Below are 16,624 nucleotides of genomic sequence, written 5' to 3' on the forward strand. Positions count from 1 at the left end.
GCTAAGACAAAGCATTCTTTAGGTTTTTTGCTGAATTTTATAAATTGCCTTTTTTTTGGTGCTGCATTATCGATATAGTAGTCACATGGGAACAATCTCTAGCTGTAACAGTTGTGAGGCACAGAGTCTTGTTCTGGTCCTTTCTTAAACTGCATTAAGGACACTGAATTGATGCTATTAATAAAAGGCCTTTGCCTCTTACCACTGTGTTACTCCTACAGCATATGATAAAGACAGTTAAATCAATGATTCTTGTCTTTGGAGATGCATCTTACTGTTTCCTGTACCCTAAGAAGGGTTACCACACTTCTACACACTTTAAAAAATAAATGCCATCAGAATGACCTAGAGGGCAACATGAGGGTTTCTGTAACATAGCTCTGCCTCCATGAAGGATAAGTAAGTGGAACAGAACCAGAAATCCATGTGAAACCAGTGAATTTACCTGTAGCCTTCGGATCTGAATGTCCGAGAACTTCCTAACGCCACTGACAGAAGGCACCAAACGGTTGTAGAGAGCCTTGAAGAATGAAACAGGTAGGTAGTTAGCACTGCTGGCACACCCAAAACATCTTGGCTAAAGTGGGTTGGGTTCAAATATATTCTAAGAAAGGATTGTACCTGGTCAGTCTGAGTTTGCTCATGGAACATACGTGCGTCGATAGCAGCAGCGACCAGGTTGTTGGCTGCAGTGATAGCATGGATGTCACCAGTGAGGTGAAGGTTAAACTAGAGGACAAAAAAAATGTATCAGTTACCTCAGCTGCAATTTTCATTTATTTCAATTCACCGTAGACAGATGGAGAGAGAAGTATTAATAGCAATGTTAAAGTGGGTGAGGGTGGAGGGGGAGAGATTGCTCAGTGCAGTATGTGGAAGAGAGGAAAGAATTTCTCTAAAGGAGAAAAATGCCTCCCCCACATTTATGTCATTTTACAAACTTTCAGAATGAGGCTTCCAAATAAAAAGTTTTTTTGTTTTTTGGTTGGGTTTTTTTTGTGTGTTTTGATGTTTTTTTATGAGAACAGTTCTTACAAGCTCCTTCACACCTGAGAAAATGATGGTATGGCATCTGCATTGCTCCTCCCTCCTCTTCCTTCTGACCTACTCTTATCATTTGCACAAAAAGTTTCTCACAAACACTAGGCTGTAGCTGCTGCTGCACCCACAAAGATAGAGCTAAACTGAAACTAGCAACAGCAGGAGAGCTGTGGTTGCACAGAGCTCTGCATAAGCTAACCACTCACAGTATCGTAGGCAGAACTTGTAGACCATGTACTACACAGTGACACTGCTAGTAGTTTTCTTGGTTCTACCTCATTTAAAGATAAACTGAGTGGGTTTGTCTACTTGAGGTTACCTGGTTGCATTGTAACTATACTGACAGAAGTGGGATATATAGCTTACGTGAGAAACTTGCACTATGGCAGGGAAGTACAAGGTGTGGTTGAAACAATCCTTTTCCTCTGCAGCAGAGCAGAAAGGAGGAAGATGAAAAGGGGACATTAGAAAAGGTTGTATGACAAAAGACCTAACAATACCATACTGTTGAAACCTTGCTACTGTGGTTTTACAAAATAGCTGTATTTGGTTTGTGTGGCAAAGTTTTGGTAGTGGGGGAAGCTACAAGGGTAGGTTCTGTGAGAAGCTGCTAGCAGCTTCCCCCATGTCTGACAGAACCAATGCCATTGGCTCCAAGATGGATCCATCCCTGGCCAAGGCTGAGCCCATCAGTGGTGGTGGTAGCACCTCTGTGGTAACATATTTAAGATGGGGCAAGAGTTGCTGTGCAACAGCAAATGCAGCCAGAGAGAGGAGTGAGAATATATGAGAGAAACAACTCTGCAGACACCCAGGCCAGTGAAGGAGGGGGAGGAGGTGCTCCATGCATGGGAGCAGAGATTCCTCTGCAGCCCGTAGTGAAGACCATGGTGGGGCAGGCTGTCCCACTGCAGCCCATGGAGGTTAATGGTGGAGAAGACACACCCCCAGCTGCAGACTCTGGAGAACCCCATGCCAGAGCAGGGAGGCTGTGAGCCTGTGGGAAATCAGCTCTGGAGCAGGTGCCTGGCAGGACCTGTGGTCCTGTGCAGAGAGAAGCCAGCACTGGGGCAGGTTTGCTGGGAGGACTTGTGATGCCATGGAAAGGATGCACGTGGAGTCTGTGAAAAACTGCAGCCTGTGGGAAGGACTCACACTGGAAAAGTTCATGGGGGACTGTCTCCCGTGGGTGGAACCCATGCTGGAGTAGGGGAGGAGTGTGAAGAGCCCTCCCTCTGGGGAGGAAGGACTGGCAGAGACAACATGATGAACTGACCACAATTCTCATTCCTGTCCCCCTGCACTGCTGAGGAGGAACTGGAGAAACTGGGAACGAAGTTGAGCCCAGGAAGAAGGGAGGGGTGGGGGGAAGGTGTTCCAAGATGTAGCTTTTATTTCTCATTATCCTACTCTGATGTTGATTGGTAATACATTAAGCTAATTTCCCCAAGTTGTGCCTGTTTTGCCAGTAACAGTAATTGCTCAGTGATCTCTTCCTGCCCTTATCTCGACCCACGAGCCTTTAGTTACCTTTTCTCTCCCCTATCCAGCTGAGGAGGGGAGTGACAGAGCAGCTTTGGTGGGCATCTGGTATCCAGCCAGGGTTGACCCACCACAATAGCTAGAAGCAGAATGCAGCTAGTTCCATAGTGATTATAAATCCAAAGCAGTAAATCCTAATTATTATCTCATTCTACACAGAAGCAAAAAGAAGCAATTATTTTTACCTCAGCTCTGCAGTATGAACTCAGCTTCTCACTTGCTCATCTTTTCCTAGGATGAAAGCTGCATGTATGACGTATCCAGGCCATTACTGTAACTTGGGACTCCAGATACTTCCATTTTATGAGACATGCATAGATTAAAACACCCCCACAAAAGCTATGTGTATTTATACCACGTGGGTCATACTTAAATAAAGTCCTTTCAGCCCGCTTGGCTCCAAGAGTGGGGCTGTTTCCCACTGCTGCACACAGTCAAGTATTTTGGCTCATCTTATTAACACTCCCAAACAGGAGATTATTTTTCCTGTCACATCTATCATTCACACATGTTCTCAGCACCTGAATAAATCAATATTCTGCCTCCTTAACATTTTTATCTTCTATAGACTTGCTGCATCAATTGGAATAAACAGCCTTTTTGATAATCCCTGCTTTTCTTCCCAGAATTGCCCTGTGTCAATCTACAACATACAAGACAAAGGGAGAATTATACAGGCAATTACTTTGAGAGTTGAGACAAGCACAAGAGCACGTGCTACACGTGCCTTTCAATTCCCTGCCCCCACAGACATGGGATTTTACTTGTTGCCAAGTCATGTCAGAAATATGCTGCACTGCCAGTCCCCCACAGGCTGAAGTCTTTGGCATTACTGATTTCCAATTTCCCCTTTCCCATTTCATGTTAGTAATCTAAAACACAAGTGCACCAAAATAGCTCACAAAGAGAGTTGGTCACCGGAGCTGGCAGAAATACTTAATATGCTTCCAAAGATTAATAAGTCATTATCACCTTCATTTCAGTGCTGGGAAAAAGAGGCACAGGTTGTACTTTGCTGATGGGTATGCAGCAATTCAAAGCAGAGAATAGGAGGGAAGAGAAAATGGGAATTCTCAATTCTATAAAGTTCCCTGACCATGCAGTCACCATTCCAAAACAATCCAACATGTTAGTTTTTTGTTTGCGTGTTTGTGTTTGGTTTTGTGGTGTTTTTCTAAAAAAGCTTTGCTGAAATCAAGCATTCAGTTCTTGGGAGTGCTACACCAGGCCACAAAACAAAAAAGATTTTGAGTTATCTGACTGCAGTATCTCTTCAAGGTCTGTGATATATTTGCAATGAGGCTTTGTACAAAGAATTACCTCATCCATGGGGACAACTTGACAATAGCCACCACCTGCAGCTCCACCTACAGAGAGACAAGAGTCAAATAATGCAAATAAAGGTTTCTCTAGCTCAGAGTGGTACTACATGTTTGGTTAATGGAGCAGCCTAATTTAAATCCCAGCACAGCACTTGAAGACAACATTGAAGAAGTTCTGCAAGGTTTTTCCTTGTTAAAAGAAATTAGAATTATGTACAATTTAACTGTGATTTGGAATTATGTAAAACTAAAATGCAGCAGAATAAGATCTCTGAATGCCAGCTTCCCCCATTTACCCCAACTGCAAGCAACTTAACAGCTCATACCTTTTATACCAAAAGTTGGCCCCTGAGAAGGCTGCCGAACACAAGCAAAGACATTCTGGTGAAGATGAGCTCCTAACGATTGAACAAGACCAATAGTGGTGGTGCTCTTCCCCTCTCCCAGGGGAGTAGGAGTTATCCTGCAGCAAAAAAGCAGAACAGACAATGAAATCCCTGTAGTGGGTGAGACTCAACACACTTAACTGGGATAAAACAGTCACCCGCTGATTAAAGTTAATGCCAAATCAAATTCAGCTAATCTTCACCAGTTTGAAACTGGATTGGCGAATTATCACTTAAGTGACAAGGACTTTCCTCTGAAACAACTTGCTAATTACTGCTGAGGGCAGGCTACTAGACTACAAGAACCATGACTATGATTCAGGCTGCCCTTCCTAACCTTGACCTGCAGAACAAAACAACTCATCTCCAGGAGAGAAATTTTAAACTGCATTCCCAGCATTTGCCACAGGAGATAAATCTATACCCCAAACCACCAGATTTTCCGTGTGGTTTACTAAAACCCAGAGCACCCCAAACAGTCACCTTTCCAAAAGACAATACAACAACAAGACATGCCAATAACATTTCTTTTCACCTTGACACCACGTAAGTGAGGCCTCATTTAAGGAAGTACCTACCCAGTAACAACAACGTATTTGCCATCTGGTTGGTTCTTCAGGCGTTTCAGAGCTGCCAGATGCACCTTGGCTTTAGTTTGGCCATAGAGCTCCAGCTCATCAGGGAGCAGGCCAATTTCTCTTGCAAGTTGCTCAATGGGCTTGGGTATGCAAGACTGTGATATTTCAATATCACTTAAAGAAAAAGAGGAAAGTCAATTTCTAAATCAGATTTCTCACACATTTGCTGCTTCTGGAAGGCATAAGCTACAAACAATCTATACTTTAAAAGGGGAAGCTTCAACCCCTCCTAGTTTAATTTATCAATTTCACTGATACTGGCTACACTAGAATAGACATCCTCAGAGTTTACTGTTAAAAAACAACAAAAGCTAAAGAAAAAAAAAACAACAAACAAAGAAAAAAAAATAGGAAAAAACTCCCAATACCCCCTACCTCCAACCCAAGAACGCCTTTTTGTAGGTAATGTGCTACACTCCCTTATTTTGTATATTTTTCAAGTGTTCCCTGGGGACTTCACACCAAGAACTCCTACATCAAGATATTAGGTTTTTACCATGTCAGACCAGAACTATTCCAAAATACCAGCATTTTGCTATTTGCCAAATCAGCAACTATCTAGCTGAACTTACGAGTCTGTGGAAGTCCTAGTTCATGCCTTAATACTATCAAGATGACTCAAGCCTACACTTCAACATATGTCACAGCATCACAGAAGGTTAACTCTCCTCCCTCAGCAAGGCCTCACAGTGCTTTCTTTCTGCTGCTCTCCAAACCTCCATGACAGCTACAATCTACACACATGTATGCCCCACATTATGCAAAGCTTGGGAACAGAAGTGAACACTATACTGCATGAACACTGCTAGTGGCATAATTTGAAAGGATTACCTTGGAACAGGCACCTTTAGGGTAAGCTGGTTATACTGGATGTTCCATTTTCCAGGCTGGAACTTCTCCAGAAAACGCTGTGCACTCTCCACTGTGCTCTAAAAATGAGCATGAAAATGCCTTATAGCAACCATTGCTGTTTGAACCATGCTGGTTAACTAACAGACTCAGAAAGGTTTTCCCCTCCCATCCGTCTGAGGTTGAGATTACCACAAAATGCTTTGAATAAATCATTTGCTAACAAATCCAGAATGATATTTTTCTCATAATTATCTTAAAAAGAAAAAAAACCCCACCACATCCATCCATCTTCTCCCCAGTGCACTGGAGTTTTTTAGCTGTTCTGTGCCAGCAGAGTTTCTTAATCAAAGCAGCAAAGAGGGAGCTGACTTAATACTGTTAAGTCTCCTCATTTTGATTCAGTCACCCTACAAATAGTTTTAGACTGCAGCCAGAGCTTTGTAAGACAAGTCTGCTTCTCACTGTTTTGAGAGCTCTGTCCTGACGTTTCCTTCAGGCCTATCTTCTTCCTCAGTTAACAGAATCCAAATTGTTTGCACTAGAAGATGGAAATCCTAATTAGAAGACTACCAGTTGCTTTGGCAGTGTGCCAATGGTCAGCTGCAACATAGCCCAAAGACAAATTTAAAGGAGATGATGAGCAGCCTCAGTCTGCCCACGTACCTGCATCAACATGGCCACAGTCATAGGCCCAACACCACCAGGAACAGGGGTGATGTAGGAAGCTTTTTCCTTTGCTGTACTGTATGCCACATCTCCTACAACTCTTTTTCCACTGGCCTTTGTGCTGTCTGAAGATTTAAGGAAAAAGTATGTTACACATCACATTTCAGCAAAATGCCAGAGAAGGCAGCACTGGCTGAAGCTGAAGCCCTTCCCTTTGTTAGAGTAAAAAAAACAACAGGTGGGTACTCAGGAACCTGTAAAGAAAGAGAAAAAGTGAAAAAAACACTACAAGATGAAGCTGTTATCTTCATACTTTGCTCAGAGAGTGTCAACAGCTCATGCAACATATCTTCTCATTAAGCACCATTAGATAGATCTCCCTTTCCTTGAGGATCTAAGTATTTTCTCAGTGGAATGTGGCCCACAGGGCAGTCTGAAGATGACTACAAAACAAATGCAGAGGGATCAAAGCACAGATCAAGTCTCATGTCTGGGCAATAATCAAACACAAATAGGGCACACAATATCATATCATTATCATAAGAACCATCCTCCTACAGCTCCTCCTGTATTGCTTTGAAAGATTAGTACAGATGCCATTCTGAAGGAGATTTAAACCCATAATCTAGAAGAAGCAAGAGAAGAAACATGGTTGACTTGTTCCAAAAATCCAGGTTTACATTTGCTCTGTTCCATTTTGGAGGAAATCTTTGCCTTACTATTGGATAAAATCACCTGCCCTTACAGAACCTGAAGACAGAAAGCACTGAGCTTTTCAATTACTCATTGTCATTCTAACATTGGACCAGCCACTACTGCAGTTCACAGAGATCAGAGTCCTGTCAAGACAAACCTCACAGGTAGCTTAAGAGAGCTGCAATAATCTCCTTTTCTCTCCACCAAAAAGTTGCTATGTTCTGCTGCATTATATGACCTGACAATTCAGAAGCAGATATAGCACTTCTTTTTTCAGTGGTGACCTTTAAGTTCACTCATAAAGAGAGAATGAGACAAAATGCCTTAGTAAACTAACAGTCACCTAAGAAACTTGATTATTATAGACACAGCATGCAAAGAAAAGGCAAACTTATCCTCCCAGAGTGGCAGATCCTCATTTCAGATATGAGGATGTTAGGGAACTTCTAAGCAGTGTGAAAAACCTGCAGATAGATTTTAGTGTTATTACATTGAAATATTGCATTGCATACAATAAGTGTATGAATAAACAGAACACAATAACTTTTACATACATTTAGCAAGGGGGTGGAGTGGAAGAGAAACCAAATTCACAAACAGCTGATGATGGTAAACTGCAGAGGAAATAAAAGCAGCTCCTGCCAACACTAATTTCTAGCTGTATTGTTACTGGCAATTAGCAGCTTGGATGTTTTGTTGTGTTTGTGTTTTAAGCAACACTTCTTTTCCCTAAAGTTCAAAGCTTGAACAACATCACAGCTGTCAGAAAGTGTTCCTACAGCCTCCGTCAGCTTTGCTGCCTGAACTGCAGACCAATCTGGCCTCTCAGGCTAGAGCTCCATTTAATTAAGATTGCAAAAGGCAAATAACACAATTGTATTCTCTTTCAACAATGCCAAGCAGGCTTACCAGCCAATCTGGCCAGGAAGACTCCAAGCCCAAGAAGGAAGAAAACAAGGGATGAGTTAGGCACTCCAAACACAAACAGCCTAATCTGTTACTCAGACACAGTGATGAGCACATGCCAAACCAACCCCCAGTCCCTGCCTCTGCACCTCACACCAAGCACCGCTGTGCACAACCTAGCAGCTATTCAATTAGCTTAGCCCACATACAACACTTTTCACCTCTCTCCATAATTTCACCTTCTCAGTGGTCATCATCTCACTTAAAAAAAAACACAACTGAACTAGCTACAGAGAGTATTGTTGTCCCTGTCCACAAAAGTAGGTTGGATCTAGGTGACCTTTAAGGTCCCTTCCAACACAAACCATTCTATGATTCTATGACACTAATGCCATTCCCAGTGCCTATGCCTTCTCTGGCCCAGTAGGTGCTCTAGCCAGCTGGAACACGAGAGAGAGAGAGAGAGAGAGAGAGAGAGAGAGCATCCAGGGATTTTGAGATCAAAGTGAAGGACATGCCTACACATATGGAGTGAACATACAATCCATCCATCTCCAGAGACAGCTGCATGAGAGACAGTCTGAGTACAGCTTCTGGACCAGAGATAATTCACAGTCCTACTTTTGCCAGACACGGGCTGGGAATATCTGAACGACTTCCAAACAAACTTGTGCCCATGTACATGCAACTGTAACATTTCTGGTGAATATATGACTGCAAACTCATGAGATCATACATGACCCTCATCTATAAAACTTGAGGCCATGTGCTTGCAGTCTGCTTCTTTCCCTGGAAACACCACCAGGAATGGTGTTTCCTGAGGGATCCAACACAATCTGGCCTGTGATGCCAGCCTGATTCAAACAGATAGAAACAGCTTGATACAAAAGTCAGGGCTTTCTATATCTTTCTAGCTTCTCTGGTGTTTGAAGAGTATTGCACAGAGACCCACAGGGGCTGATCCTCCTTTGCTGTTCTCTTACCCCACTGCTCAAGATTACTTGTTGACTAGGGCTGTAAAATGCCACAGGAGAGGAAGTCTCTGAATGGGGTTGTTTACTCTGTCAGGACTTGGGAGAGGGACACTCCAGACACTATGCCATCTCTGGGAATATCCTCTGGCCTGCACTGCTCTCCCTTCCTGTAGCAGAGCAATTTCTACAGGTCTGGAAAAAGGCATTCAGAATATTTGCTGAACTAGCCCTCCAACTGCTGCAGCAGGGAGCAAAAGACAAATACAAACTAGTCTGGAAAGGGAGTAAGACACACTTGTCTGTTCTAATAGGAAATTTCAGCTTCCTCTCCCTCTCTATCCACCTGAAGACCTGGAAGAAAATCTGTTCAGCTGTAGTACAGAAGAACCAAAAGCCAGATGTGCCTGAATTGCCTATTCTAGCCTTAAAACTGGCAGTTTCAGGCATGTAGAGGTCACCACCCATTCAAAAGCACAACACTGCACTTGCACAATGTGGCAACAGCTTTTTTTAACTTCAACTTGCCAAGCTTGCATGAAGTTAGTGTCCTGATATGTCAGATCATATTGGGGTCTGCTTGTACAGGGCATCCCAACTTGCAAAATACAGGCATATCCACAGGTTTCCATGTCCTCCAGCTGCAACTCACATCTAGATCTAGGAGGCACCTAGCTGGGTGCACTTACAGCGATAGTAAGATGTATGGCAACTGTGCTGTTTCTCTCCCCACCACATTCAAAGCACCATCATAACTAGGAGCAATATTCTATCTCTACAGTGATGTAGCTGGTGAAGCTGGCAAGCTAGCAGCCACTCCTTCTGTAGTACTGCAATTCCCACAACTATGGCACTAATTTCCCAGAAGATTCATCTGAAAGCTTCTTCACAACCTATCAGGAGGGAAGGAAGAAGTAGGAAAACTCAGCAGCTTCAGAAAGCCACAGAAAAGTCCATGGCACCCATCATTTTGAAATCTGACAATTTCCATGGCACTCTGTCAAGCCCTGATGACTGAGTCTCACAAAACCATGCAGTGTGCTGCCATGGAATGCTGACTAGGCTGGGCAAGAAGCTCAGATCTCAGTGCAATGCCTGAAGCAAACTAATTGCCAAGAAACAAGGATGTGTCCTCAGAGATGGAGTTCACATCAGGCCTGGGAAAAAAAAAACAACAAACGTGACACCGTCGTTATGTGAGAAACACAATGGTAGTTTTATTTGCAACATGTTAGTGGGGGGGTCTCAAAGACTGCTTCATGCAAACCAGCAGTGGCCCTGTTGGGTTTGGCAAATTGCCTAAGTTTGGGTAGCTTGGTACAAATACATCAAGCAACAAATAGCAACAGCAGATGACTTTTAAATTTTAATTAGACAGAGGACTAATGTTTTTAAATGCAACTCAAGTGTCACCTTTGAGGAATAAGACTCCTGAACAGAAATTTCTTTGCATTCCATTAAATAATGGCAACAAAATGACTGATTAATTATGAAAACTACCTTTTAAAAGCCTTGTGGGTGTAGCACAGAGAGAGTTGCATGGTGACTAATTTTCTGTATCATTCAATATCAGTAATTTGGATTTAAAATGAGATGAAAACAGAAATTGCCAGACTGTCTGTTCCTCCTTTATAAGGAAGGAGTAGCTAAGTGAAACTCTACTCTAAAAACCATTATGTTCAAGCACTTTATTCTGTGTCAGAACCACTGTCACCAGTACTCTTGCAGAGTGGCTTTGTTTCAAGACAACAGCCACTCAAGCCCAAGAAATTAATGTTGTGATTCAAAGAACTTTAAGAGACTTCTGTATTTCAGACAGAACAGCTTGATGAGATCTAACTGCAAACTAATGACAGCAAAGTTGCATTCTCTTAAGTGACCACAGCAGGAAGACTTCCCTATGTAGTTGCAGCAAGTTCCATGGATACCGTGTTGTAGTATTTCCCAGGCCTCCTCTTTCCTCTGATCATTAGCATCATTGAAGGCAGAAACAAAACTGCCACTGATCTGCTTTAGGACAGTACTTCAGACCAGCCTTTTTTGTTCTGGCATCTTCAGAGGTTGCCATCATTACCCAAGTCAGACTTAAAAAAGAAAGAAGCCCACATTGACTAGAAACACCAAGGAAACAGTATCCATGTACTTACTTAGCAACTGCATTTATATACAAATAAGCACATCTTCTCTCTTTATACATTACCCACGCACCTGGCACATGGTTAATTCCACAGTCTATTACGATCGCACCAGGTTTGATCCATTCACCTTTTACCATTTCAGCTTTGCCAGCTGCAACCACCAGGATATCAGCTTTACCAACCTGTAAAAAAAGTCAAATAAACAACTGTTATCATACCAGCAGTGGAAAAACGCAGGATCAGCTTCAATTGCAGTAAAACTGTGTGCTCACCCATAGCCATCAGAGGGATGGAAGGGCATTGTCAGCAGTTAAAGGTAGCTAAGCAGTTCCTTGGCAAACACAAATTCTTGCAGCCAGAAATTATGGCCTATATTCATACTCCTACCCTGCACTGTTGCTAGTCAACACTTCACAACCTCCTTTGAACTCCTCCACGATTCCCAAGCAGATCACACAGACTACTTTTAGATAAAATAAAAACCTTCTGCATATTCTTCTCTTCCTCCCTTCAAATATCCCTGCATATTCAGCTGCTCTTTTCAATGCTAGAAATATACCCAGTACTCATCAGTCAGCAGCCAAGAACAACCCCTGCACAAAACTCTTAAGAAGCAATTGACTTGTGGGTGAGTTGCCTGTTGGGTTTTAAGTCTGGGACTGTGTAATATGCGACTCCACAGAAAGCTGATTGTAAATCAGCACTAATAATTTTTCAGATAGTACTCAGTAAATTTCACAAAGCTGGGCACAAAGCTGGTACTAGAGCTTCTGATTCAAGCTCATTGTCAGTTCTTGCAATGTTTCATTAATGTTTGCTAAGGAAGCTGATAAACCTTTGATTTTTTTCTTTTAATCTTCAAGCAAGATAAACTGTTTTTAAGATTTCACAAAGAATTAGCACTTCAATTGTTAATCAACCTAATGACAGTCTTATTGAACAGCAACTTAACAGCACGAAGCATTGCAGTGTTTCTGATCTTCCTTGTGAGTTATATTCAAATACACCTACTCTCTTTTCAGCTTTAATAGTTGCCTACAGAGCCTGGCAGTGCTGATTGCTCTATGAAATCCAAGTAGGTAGCAGCACAGCAACACACTATTTCTGTCACTCTCACTGCTAAAGAAGAAAATGGTACCAACTCCCAGTCACAGAAAACAGACTGGGGGGGGGAAAAAGCCGGAAAAAAGCATTTGGTCTAGTGTTTCCCAGCCATTAAAGCAAAAGACCACCTGACATTTTTGGAAAAAAACAAAAACATTTGCTGTCCGGCAGGCCACTACTTGGGAGATTAGGAAGGGATGATAAAATTCTCAGTACTTGCCCAAAGAAAACACAAATAATAATTTTAATGTTACAATTAAAAGCCTCTAATTAAGGCCAAAAATACTCAGGATCCTATTCCAGCAGAATTCTTTACACAACCATCCAACAGTTACATTCCCATTCCAGGACTGGGAAACTGTTTCAGAAAAACTTTTGAAAGACAAGCCAGACCAAAGGACTTAGAGTAGCAATACACCAAGTAGCAAGGTAGAGGAAGTACCACTGGTTTGAAGAAGATAACTACAGCTTTCCTGTCCTCACCTCCTCAGCCAATGTTGAGGTCTTTGAATGGCAAGTGGTCACCGTTGCGTGATTCCAGAGCAGCAGGTCATGCATGGGAGCACCAACAATCTTACTGCGACCAACCACTACAGCTCTTTTCCCTGCAACCTGGACACCTGCACCACAGAAAGGAGAAAGTAAAAACTAGGGGTTGTTGTGTATTCTAGTACAAACTAACTCAGCTCTGGAGTCCTTTGTTCAGTTCAAGTCTGGCTCTGGTACTTTAGGATATGATTTTTGTCTGGGTTGTGTGCGATAAGGAATTGGAGTTGGGAGGCAGGAAGGAAACACCACTTGAAAACTAGCTCTTTTCCTTTCTGAAAAGGTTGACATGAGATGTGGCATCTTATAAAAAATTTCAATGTGAAGCACAGCCTTGAAAGGTGCATAATTTCTCCTCTTATTGAAAACTACTGCACTCATAAATAATGGATGGAAACCTCCTTACCTGTCTGCCTGATAAGTTCCATACATCCTTTTGGTGTACAGGGAATAAAGCAGTCGCCGAGGTCCCCTCTAGAGAGCTTCCCAGCATTGATGCTACTTAAGCTGTATTTTGAAAGAATAAAGACCAAGTAAGTTTCCCAGGCTCATGATCACCATTCAAAAGAGGAAAAAAAGGGAGTTCTGGAGTAGCTGTCCTGCTCTCCAGAGGTGAAGTCAGTTACCCATCTACATCCTTCTCAGGTGCAACAGCATTGGTTATTTTTTCTGTATTGATGGGTTTATCAGAGTCAAGTGGCAGCTGCACTATAAAGCCATGAACTGCAGGGTCTCCATTCAAAGAGGCAATGCACTTGAGGACCTACAAGTAAAGACCAAAAAATTCATGGCCAATAAACTGAAATATGACTGATGGGAAGGAAAAAAAAACCACAATTCTATGTGGATTAACAGACACATATAATACATTTATTTTTCCTATCCAAGAGTATAAGTGGCTCACATTTTGTATTTTTCAAAAAATACCTGTTAAAGTCTCTACATTTTACATTGTAGTGCTTTAGTTGTCTTTTAAAAATAAAAAAACCTCAGCAGGTTCCAGTTCTTTCTTTATGAGTTAATGTCTACAGGCAAGCAATCTTCTTTTATAAAGAGAGGGCAAATATAAGTTCATCTCTAGAGCTCAAAACCATAATTATGTATTTTTTCATTATTGGCTGTATTACTTACGTCAGCTTCTGTTGCTGTGTTTGGCAGTTTGATGTGATTGGCACTGATCCCAATCTGCAAATGAGAATACCCAGAAATTATCTGTTTTATAAATTGACATCAGAGATGGATCTGGCTATTTTCTCGATCCTGAACTACATTCTGTCACATTTCCCAGGTCTATCTCCTGTTCCTGTGGCTACAGTCCTATTATTTGGAAATAACACCAATGGAAGAGAAGATGCAAGATTAGTCCTTTGCCTTCTTAGTTTGATCCAGATTTCATTTGTCCCATTCACCTTTTGACACGAACAGCATTTCCACTGGACAGCATGTTGCCTTTACATGCCAGGAGAGAAGATGCCAGCTATCACCTAGAGAAACAGGGACTCAGCTACATTCCCAGCCCTGTGGTAGCATGTCATGTACCACCTGGTGACAGATTCAAGGCAACTGCAGGTACAAGGCATTCAAGGAAGATAAGTGCATGACCAGAGGTCAGGAAAGACAGAGCATCAGGACTTCAGATACATGCAACCTAGGAACTGATAACACAAAAAGTGACACCAGCTTTTGCTGTTGTTACCACTACCCCACTTGGCTAAGTGTCAGTTCCATACTAGCTCCTTATAACACGGAATTCAAGTCAACAATGGCTTCTCCAATACAGGCAAAGGTTAGAAAAAAACTATTTGCTTTGCATCTGCTTTTTCATATCCAGATTTCACCTACTGCAGGAGGGTAAAAATGAAATATTAAGAGTTTGGGCATTACCTCAGCAGCAGCCTTCAGCTTCATATTAATGTAGAGGTTCGAATCATCCCGATTTCCAACCTAAGGTTGAAAGAGAGTTGAGTCATGTTGCAGAGACCCAGTCCCAGACTACACTGAGGACACAGTAATTTTTGATAACTGTAAAACATACTGATAGAAGTTATAGGTAGCTGGAGCTAACAGGAAAGTTTTCTTCCAAGTAAGAGGCAGATAAAGACACATTGTTTAATCTCCTGCATAAACACTATTTACAGCTGTTGAAAAACCTTACAAACACAGCACTCTCCAAAGCAGAAAATACCTGCCTGCCATCTCATCTGAGAAAGCTAAATCTCTACTTAATTAACAAGATCAGCACATGCTGATAACATCCAATTATCTGATTAAGGCTTTCAGAAAAGTTGGGCCTCTCTTGATACCCAGGAATCTTAATTTTATGCGCATACATGTGCCTTGATGCAGAAATTTTTTCCACTGCTGTTTTGTACCTTGAGAATTTTACTGCCAAAATAAAACCAATAGAAGAATAAAGTGATGTGCAAAGTGAAAGCAGCAAGTGGAACAAATGCCTGTAGTTTTTGGCAGTATTGGGCAATTAAAGCACAACTGCTATTCAGAAGACTGTTTATAACATTCCAGTATGTTTTGTTAAAGGTCATACTCCTTGTACCCTCAAGAAAATGAGGAATAAATAAGGAAAAGCATAAGCAAACTTTTGAAACTCTGTTCCCTGGTACCTGGGAGCTATCCCTGGTTCTCACAGAGATTACAAGCTCCAGGGATGCTGCATCACCTGATCACCCAGCGTGAACTGGTTCTTCTTCCCTGGGGTGGGACAAAGGGGCTCTCTCCCCTTTAAAGGCTGCTGGGCTTAGGAAAAGATGTGCTTCATACAGGGTGGAAAAGAAGACAGCAGGCGTCAGGAGATGTCAGCAAACAGATCAAGTGTATTGTGCAAAAGAGGACACTTCTGACTACAGGACAAAAAAAAACCCAAACAGATTAACACTTATTCTTTGAGTTCAGAGGACACCTGATACCAGCCAAGAAAAGAGCACATATTGTGTGAGGTGCTACATATTAGAATCAGCTAATTGTCCTGACTTAACCGAAAAATAGACCACCGAGAATACCAGTATTAGGAGATGGAACTCCAAGCTACTGCTTGGTAGCTTACAAAAGTGTCAGAGAGCCAAAGAGCAAACAGGCTGTAAAAGACTCGGAGACAACCCAGACCTGAAGAGAACATATGCCAAGCAAGAAAGAACTCTGATAGCACTACAAGACAGCAATTTTTGAAGACAGTTTACAAGGTCAGATGTTTGTTGCCTTCCATCAAAGCATCTCTTACAAGATTTTAAATAGAAGACCTTCCTCCTTCCTTCTAAACACCTGAAGACAGATCTTCTGTAGAGATGTTCTTCAAGCTAATGGAAAAGAAAACCAGAAAAAAAAACCCACCAACAACCCACAGAAAATCTGTCAATAAAGAATACAATACCTGCAAAATTGCAAGTCCTGGTGTGAAGCCTGGATATTTCTCTTTCATCTCAGCAACTTGCCTCTGTAGTCTCTCTCTCACTTGTCTGATGAGAGAAAAAAACGAACAAGGTAGAAATTAACCAAGGTTTTGAATTCTCGTACAGTGATAAGTCAGGAGTTGAAAAGATGACAGATGGGCAGACTGGCAAACACTTACACCTTGAGTACACAAGTTCCAGCAATCTCCAGATAAGATTAATCTCCAAAATTCACTAAGGGTCATAAGACACACTGGGAGTTTCATTCAAACTTTTATTTTTAAGTCCACATTGTGCTTCTTCACCCTCCTCTTCATGATCTCATAGGATACAAGGGTAAAAAAAACAGTACAAAATGTGGCACAGAAATTCCTGGGATTTCCAACTCCCTGCTCAGAAGCAAAGCTTATTT

At 42.0% G+C, this 16,624-nt stretch overlaps 1 protein-coding gene across 1 annotated transcript in view; it reads right to left on the reverse strand.

Moving 5' to 3' along the window:
• Window positions 1-16,272, reverse strand: part of MTHFD1 (methylenetetrahydrofolate dehydrogenase (NADP+ dependent) 1, methenyltetrahydrofolate cyclohydrolase, formyltetrahydrofolate synthetase) — a 34,934-nt gene extending 18,662 nt beyond the window's left edge. Inside the window, exons 1-14 of the mRNA XM_010000669.1 lie at window positions 16,194-16,272; window positions 14,693-14,752; window positions 13,940-13,993; window positions 13,435-13,571; window positions 13,215-13,315; window positions 12,746-12,882; window positions 11,229-11,340; window positions 6,445-6,572; window positions 5,761-5,858; window positions 4,870-5,043; window positions 4,232-4,368; window positions 3,904-3,950; window positions 622-729; window positions 446-520 (exon numbers count right to left, since the gene is read on the reverse strand). Of these exons, the coding sequence (XP_009998971.1) occupies window positions 446-520; window positions 622-729; window positions 3,904-3,950; window positions 4,232-4,368; window positions 4,870-5,043; window positions 5,761-5,858; window positions 6,445-6,572; window positions 11,229-11,340; window positions 12,746-12,882; window positions 13,215-13,315; window positions 13,435-13,571; window positions 13,940-13,993; window positions 14,693-14,752; window positions 16,194-16,241 (1,416 nt within the window). The 5' untranslated portion in view covers window positions 16,242-16,272. The remainder of the gene's footprint in view (window positions 1-445; window positions 521-621; window positions 730-3,903; window positions 3,951-4,231; window positions 4,369-4,869; window positions 5,044-5,760; window positions 5,859-6,444; window positions 6,573-11,228; window positions 11,341-12,745; window positions 12,883-13,214; window positions 13,316-13,434; window positions 13,572-13,939; window positions 13,994-14,692; window positions 14,753-16,193) is intronic.
• Between the last annotated feature and the right edge of the window lie 352 nt (window positions 16,273-16,624).

The sequence above is a fragment of the Chaetura pelagica genome, unplaced genomic scaffold (assembly GCF_000747805.2).
Source record: "Chaetura pelagica isolate M959 unplaced genomic scaffold, ChaPel_1.0 scaffold36, whole genome shotgun sequence".
In the NCBI taxonomy this organism is placed as follows: domain Eukaryota; kingdom Metazoa; phylum Chordata; class Aves; order Apodiformes; family Apodidae; genus Chaetura; species Chaetura pelagica.